An 8,103-nucleotide genomic window follows, 5' to 3' on the forward strand; every position below is an offset into this window, starting at 1 on the left:
GTTTGAGAAAAGGTTTTCCTAAATCATAGATTGATAATGGGTAGCAGAGGATCATAAAGGTATATAACTAAAAGACTGGTCTAACATTGACCAAGCCTAGGAAGGGAGGTAGAGGTGCGTATCTAGGCAATGCGCAGAGAGATGTGGGTCATTTTTAAAAACTTTTATTTTATTTTGTTTTTAAGATTTATAAACCTTTTTACTTTGAGCTATCTGGGGCTTACCCTAAACAGTGAACATGACAGAGAACACCTAAACATGACAGTGCTTCCCCACTTCACCAGCCAGTGCAAATCTGGGGACTTGGCTTTTAACTTGCTTCCCCAAAGACACCTTCTCAAGTGTTTCCTGAGCAAAAGCCATGTGAGGATCCCACTTGAGCCCAAGGCCTGGAAGAGACCTCTGGGTGTCAGTTCTGCTACTCACTACTGGGGTTACTTGTTTTAAGCCTTAATTTTCCTCAGACCCCTACTGATTAAGCTCCCCAATCCCCGCCCTCCCTCACCAACCCCCCCCACCCCACCCCGCGGCGACCCAAAGTTAGTAACGCCTACATGAGGTCACACTGACGATTTAATTACCTCCTCTGCTTCGCTGACCCTCACTCCCGCGGCCCGTCACTCTGCCCTCCCCCTCGGGTTTCCCCCCTCCCCGCCCCGCAGCGGGAGACCTTGAGACCTCCGTGCGCACGCGCCACTGCGCCCCGGGGGCTCTCGCGCATTCGCGCGGCGCCCCCTGGGCGTCCCCGCCGCTCGCCCCCGGGTGCGGGCGCGCGCTCGCTCCGGCGGCCCCGCCCCCAGCGGCGCGCGCCCCACGGTCGCCGAGGGGCGGGGACGCGAGCGAGGCCGGCCATGGAGCCCCTGCGGAGGGCCCACGAGGCCGCGCTCCGGCTGCTGCTGTGCGGGCCCTGGGCCTCGGGCGCCGCCTCCCGCCCGAAGCCCCGCGCCTCGGAGGTGCTGACGCGGCACCTGCTGCAGCGGCGCCTGCCGCACTGGACCTCCTTCTGCGTGCCCTACAGCGCGGTCCGCAACGACCAGTTCGGCCTCTCGCACTTCAACTGGCCCGTGCAGGGCGCCAACTACCACGTCCTGCGTACCGGCTGCTTCCCCTTCATCAAATACCACTGCTCCAAGGCCCCCTGGCAGGACCTGGCCGGGCAGGATCGGTTCTTCACGGCGCTCAAGGTCGTCAACCTGGGTGAGTGGCCTGGGCCGGTGAAGGACGCCCCGCTGACAATGGGATCACTGTTTGCAAAGCACGCTGACAAACGTCGCTCGGAGGCCGAGACCCCGGCCCTAGGTTAGGCCACAGCAATGCCGGAGCCCTTCCTGGGCCCCGCGCAGGCTCGCCCGGGCGCACGGGCTCACCACGTTTCTCCCGGAGCTGTTGGGTTTCCCAGACCCTGCCTCCGCGTACCATCCACTCTGGCCTTGGCACTGGTATTTGGGTCTCTGCCTCCCACCTCCCCATCCCTAACCCCTCGCGTAGGTGCTTGTCGCGGCTGAGCAGTTGCTACTGAGTCGTTCCCTGGAAAGTAGGGCTTTTATACCAGACCTGTATCGAGGGACCACAAGGCGTCACCCTTAGGGAGGGGGCATTCTTTCCATCCTCACCTACGGCAGCTCTTGACTGGGAAAACCCCAACATTGGGGAGTAAGAATGAGGGTGTAAAGAAACGACCCCACTGGAGAGTGGCTCTGAAGTTAAGAAATCTTACAGCATGGCAGGATTCGTTCCCATGACCATCATTTTCTTGGGTGCATTCATTATTATGAAAACTGCAACTACTTTCTGAGTTTCATTGTTTTCTTTATATGAAATCCCAGCAAGTACATTTTACTAAAAGCACTAAAGGTTTTCAACAGTCGTATCAGCTTCCTAAAGTCCTAGGCCTAAAAGGTACCAAAGCCTTCTGCCTCTTTAATATTTCTGTGTTTTCATGGTAATATTCTAATTCCGAGTGTATTTATTCTTGTTGGTTGCTTCTTTTCTTTTGGCTAATGATGGAAGAGGCATGAACACTGACATAGGTATATCGTTTGTATCTTTATCGAGAGGCCTCAAAATGTTTTGAGCCTATTAATAGGTAATATCACTTTGATCCAGATTTTAGTAATTCGAAATCTAGATGTGGGAGCTGAACCCTGTTACCCAATTGGTTTTTTAAAACCACAGTTAAAGCTAAACCCCTGTGTACATGCACTGGTATTATATAATCTGATGGATCATTAAATTTAAATATGGTATTTATGTATTTTTGCTTATAATAATTCCCATATGTCAGTCATGGGATTCTTGAGCCATTAATCTACTGGGACTGCCCCTAGTTCAGTCCACCAAGGAGGAGATTATTTAGCAATGCATAATTCTTTAAAATTTTGTATATTTGGCTGATGGACTACATAGAACATGCCCACTAATTTTGAGGTTGGTTTGAAGCTGAAGGGTAAGCTCACTTGGAAGGTGTGATTCAAAACTATTTGGAAAGACTAGAGTGATAAATTGATTCAGGAAGAACTTTTACTGTTTTCAGAATCAGAAGCAGTCATTCATCCTAAATGTAAAGAGTAACAGGTTAACGGAAGAGTATAGTTGGAGGATAATAGGTAAACCATGAGCCAAATGCCTTTTAAAGAAAGTTTTTATTTAAAACTTAACACTTTTAATAACACCTTAATAATTAGCGGCTTCTTTTTTAAGAAAAATCCAGAGAAAATTAGAATACCCAGAACATTCTCACACAAAGAAGTGAAACACTTTGAGGAAAGAAACAACAGTTATAGTTTCTTTATGTGAAAGAGAAGCCTGAAGACTGATTCAGTTGTCTTTTGGAAATTCTAAAAATTCTGCCTACATGGGAATAAGAGTTTTAAGTTAAACAGGAAAAGTTTCTGCTCATGCATGCTTTAATACAAATTGGCTTTTATTCCCTTTATCAAAGGGAATTTTTTTCCTGGACTTTTTAAACATTAGTGTATTTACCAATTTGGTAATGTTTATTTTGTACTTTTGTCTTAAGGTAGGGAATTAGATAATAGATTCTTTCCTATTCTGTGATGTACAGTTGCCCCTCTGGATCATCTAGTTCCTATTCTATTAATAAAAATACTTAGGATTTTATTCCTCTTATTCTCTTCTAAATTAATAATTATCTGAGTAATCCATTTTTCCATTTTGTAAATAATAAAGATTTCTCTTTTACCATTTGTTCCTTTCTTCTCTGCCTTCCCATCAGTGAAAGCTGACATTTTACTGATGGTTTATCAGTCTGGGTATCCTGCTGGGAAGTAGATTGAGATTTAAGAAAAGCAACTTACCATTGGAATGAATGGGTAATCGGAGGCTTGCTAAGAAGTTCTAATTTTTTTTAAGTGCTTAATTTGACAGTGGTTTACCTACTGTTCAGCTGACTCAGAATGAATTATTATGCAAAGAACTGACTTTCATGTTCATTTTGATGTTATGTTTCAGTCTGGGAAAAATTTAATTTCTCATGGAATTTTATAGACTTCATAGCATATGTGCTATACATAAAGAAAATTATTTTTTTAATGTTTAAATTATATAAGTGGCAAATCTTCTCATTTTAGCCTGACTGCATTAAGTAGACTGCAGGAAAAAAAATACAGAATTTCTGACTCCTGTATCACAACCCCATCCCCTATAAAACAGCATCAGTGATAGTGGTTCCTAGCTGTTTCTTAATAAGAGATAATGTAGTTATTATAAGCTAGTAATCTTTGGTGAGTTCTCCATTTTAGCTGAAAAAATACTGACCATTGATTTATGTGGTTTTTAAAACATGTCAGTATTTTAACTGAAAACTGATAAGTACTGTAAAACAAGATTTCAGTTTTACCAGCCATTCCTTAAATTTATATCATTAGCATTGGTTTAAAAGGCATATTTTATATATTTTACTGTCAGTATATTTAGAAATTAATAATTGTTTCTAGAACTCAGTTCTTCCTCCATTGGTTTTCAGGTTTCACGTTGTGATACTGTATTTTTTTTTTTAAGATTTTATTTATATATTTGACAGACAGATCACAAGTAGGCAGAGAGGCAGGCACAGAGAGAGGAGGAAGCAGGCTCCCCACTGAGCAGAGAGCCTGATGCGGGGCTCGATCCCAGGACCCTGGGATCATGACCTGAGCCGAAGACAGAGGCTTTAATCCACTGAGCCACCCAGGCGCCCCGTGATACTGTATTTTAAATTTATTTTTTATTTCAACTTAATCTTCATTCACTTCTGCCTGTTTTCTTGTCCACTTCCCTACCCATACTCCCTTTACCTTTTTTATCTTTTTGGTAAGTTGGTTTATGATGCTAGTTTTTGTGGGTTTTTTGGTGGCATTGCCTTGAAGCCTTTAGAGATTCTTTTGGGTGTTACCAAGGCAAAGAAGGCAATATACTGTCAAAGATTTCATGAGAGTTCCAGGGAACCCTAGGATAGTGACAAGCTGTGACCCAGTATATTCCTAAAAATAGAGGGGCCAGGCTGAATGGGCATTTTTGCCTGTTCCCTTTGCCAGCTAGTGACGCTTCTCCTGATTATTCTCTGGCATCACAGTGGTTGGAATGCAGCTTCAGGGAAAAAGCACAAAGTAGTCCAATGCACTTACACACTCAAAATGAGCATAAATACAGCAAATATATTCTTGAGGAAAATTTTTTTTAATCTAGCAAAAGGATTAGTCATGAGCATATGGCTTCCCTATTAACTAGAAAGAGGGATTTTCCAAATGTACAGCTGTCCTTTTAAATTGTCATTTTTCTGTCCAATTCCTACACAAGAACAATAAAGCTAATATTTGTGTGGCACATACAATATATGCCTGTGGTTTTATACATGTTTTTAGTATGTTAATAGTCACTGATTTTAAATAAGTACCTTTAAAAAGATAGGAACCGTGAAAGTTTATTCTGTGGCCAGTATAGTATCATATGCATGAACGCTTAATCCATTATCTCTGGCTAGTATATGTTTGGTTTCCTGCATCACAAATGGCCACTGATCTCAACTGTAACAACAAAATCTTATCAAATGGAAATACTCCAAAGAAGAAACATGTTGTTGGAGTCTACTGTATACCTATTTCAAATAGGTTAAAACAAGATTGTTTTCAAATCAGTTGTAAAAATACTCATGGGAGTATTTCTCATAACTGTTATACTAAAATCTTCCTTAGAATTAGGGTTTGCCTCAGGTTTTGAAGACAGCTATTTGACCCAGTTTCTTTTAAGTTATACAGAAAATTACTTTAGCCATCAGTGTTACTGTTTGATATAAAGCACGGTAAAGTCGTCCTAGTAATTTGAGCTCAAGGCCACTAATCTGGAGCATCTACAACTATATTAATGAATATTCTGTTTGCTTATTTGTGAAAAGAATGTAGAATCATTTCATAATTACTTGGAAGTGATGAATTAGTGCTTAAAGTGCTTTGAATTAAAATTTAAACCAGCCTTATCTACAGTTTTAAAAATCTTCTAGGCTCACATAGTTGCTTCCCTATTCCACAAACTGATGAAATTGAGCTCTTAGATAATTAGAATCAGTCTGTACTCCTATCTTTATATTTTCATAACTTTACAATTTGTTGACATTGCAGAAGAGTTGTCTGTGATTTATACTATGACAAATACATGGATGCATGATTAATTAATAAGCATTGATGTTCATAAATAACATATTCGTTTGTTTTCTAGGTATTCCAACCTTATTATATGGACTTGGCTCCTGGTTATTTGCTAGAATCACAGAGACTGTACAGACCAGTTATGGACCAGTAACAGTTTATTTTCTAAATAAAGAAGATGAAGGTGCCATGTATTGAAGGTGTGCCTTGGAGAACATAAATATCAATGGATTTTCTCTTGTGTGTATGTGCAATGTTTATTTTTGACCCTTTAAAATAAAACTTTTGCAAACACCTTTTTCTTTCTATGGTGTCGGGTTCTTTAAGATGAATCATTGCCCTCAAGAGGCAAAGCTTTTCATATGTTGTTACATATTGCACACTCGGTTTAGCCAGTGGGAGCTACAGATGCATGAAGCATATACCAATTTTTTTCCTAGAATTGGGTTAAATTACAGATAAATGATGATTATAATATGTATATATTTTATAGTTAGGTGTTAGCAATTCAAATCGATTCTTTGAAGAGAAAATGGAGACACCCACACAAAGAAGGAAGGTAGAAAAAAATCTTTTATAGGACACTGGAAAAAGAAGTAGAGGATTTTAGGATATATGTGGAGGTAATACCATTGGCAATTCCAAAACTGATGGATTTTAACTGTAATCTGAAATCTAAACCATTCAGCTGCCAGGATTTTCAGTGGGTATGTCTTAAAGCCTTTGTGCCATTTACTTGGATGAGAGGTCTAGATGTAATGTTGAAACTTCTTACTGCCTAAACATCCAATACTATACTACTTTCTAGAAAATAATGACTCTGGTTAATGTAAATGTACCAAGATGATGAAATTAAGACTTACTAAGAGTTAAAATAGCATGCTGATAAAGCTGTAAGAACAGTTAAGATCTAGGAAGACTCAGAAGAATAAATTTGGTGTCTCTTTATAAAAGCAATTAGCTGACATGGTACATATCCATACACTTCTTGGCGATGGGAAATGGGCCGAAATTTTAAAGACCTGATGGCAGTTTTGTGTTAAGATTTTATTAAGCTAATTGCATTTTTGAAAGGAAAGTCATTTAAAAAAATTTATCCTTGGGGGTAGTTACAAAATACCCAAACGAATGGTAAATTTCAGAAATTTAGAGTAATTTAGGGAGAACTAAGTAGAACTATTTAATTTCTAAACCAATGAGTGTTTAAGATTTATGATCTCTCCCATAATTACAAACATACATTATATATCATTTTATGTTAATATATTGCTGGTACTCTGCAGCATTCTCACATTATTGTAGCAAAATATTTTAAAAAATACAATCTAACCAGCATCTAGGTGATTGCTTCTGGCAAATCAGTTGAGAAAGTGAGTGGCAGAGACTTGAGGTGAAAATAACAGAATAAAGTAATACAAACTAACTTCGTTAAAGGTAGTTGCTTTCATTGAGCTGCAGAGAGTGAGCTGTTCTTCAAATATATGTAGTGTTCACTTGTCTAAGAGCAATTCTAACACTTTAATCAAAGAAGTACTTATGCCAATATATTTAGTCCAGAAGAACATACTTGACACTAGTTAAATGAATGGCTTACACAGAGGAGATAGTGTTACATTAAGCTTCATTAATAATAAAACTTACTATTAGCATTTTGCAAGGAAGGCTAGAACTGATTTCCCCTGTAATGGGCAAAGTTAAATAACTATAGCTCATAAGTTTTAAGTCAAATACTGCTCATTCACTGCTGCTGGTCTTGTCAATACTTGCCGTAAAGGTTTGGTCCCAGCACAAAGCTGATAAAATGGTTTTTAATTACCAGACTATAAATACAGCTTTTCAGTAGAGTTGCACTTCTTTTCACACTGGCCCGTTTGATTTCTGATAATTTGTACTGCTGACTCTGCTTACCTGTTTTTCAATAGCTACAGTCAGTGTGACTTCTTATCCATATGGTGATAGGTAGTCTCCTTGGAGAAGATCTTTGACAAACTACCCTATTGATCTTTGTAATTCTCTGCTGCTTGCAGCATTAAATAGAGCCTTGATTTCTTGTCTGTGCTCTCGCTGTGTAACAATTAAGCAAATGTAATATTTTCTTGTATTACATGAAAATCAATAGACCTTTTGCTCTCATGGAGTTGATCATGGTGAAGGATGAACTCAACGATGGCTAAGCATGGTTCAAATATTAAAATATCATTCCTTGGATTTATTAAGTCTTAACAGTGAAACTTTTAGTCCAAAAATGCTCCCCATTGAACAGTAATGGTTTAAGTTTTTCCTTTAAAGTTGAATACAACATGGAAGCATTGTAGCCTAATGGGGATAAAATATAAATGCTAGGGGTCAGGTGATTAATTCTATTTTTAGTGTTAGTCCTGCATTACTTTTCGACTTCAAGCTAATAACTCTACTCCTTTGTGTTTTAGTTTTTTCTACCTGTAATCTGAGAACGAAACAA

General features: G+C 39.5%; 1 protein-coding gene across 1 annotated transcript; it reads left to right on the top strand.

The window, feature by feature from the left end:
- Nucleotides 1-799: 799 nt before the first annotated feature.
- C5H15orf61 (chromosome 5 C15orf61 homolog) lies at nucleotides 800-5,938 on the top strand. The gene is made up of 2 exons (XM_032342995.1): nucleotides 800-1,197; nucleotides 5,713-5,938. Exons 1-2 carry the CDS (start codon nucleotides 852-854, stop codon nucleotides 5,838-5,840), a joined length of 474 nt encoding a protein of 157 aa, XP_032198886.1. The 5' UTR covers nucleotides 800-851; the 3' UTR covers nucleotides 5,841-5,938.
- Nucleotides 5,939-8,103: the final 2,165 nt, after the last annotated feature.

This window comes from Mustela erminea, chromosome 5, assembly GCF_009829155.1.
Source record: "Mustela erminea isolate mMusErm1 chromosome 5, mMusErm1.Pri, whole genome shotgun sequence".
Lineage (NCBI taxonomy): Eukaryota > Metazoa > Chordata > Mammalia > Carnivora > Mustelidae > Mustela > Mustela erminea.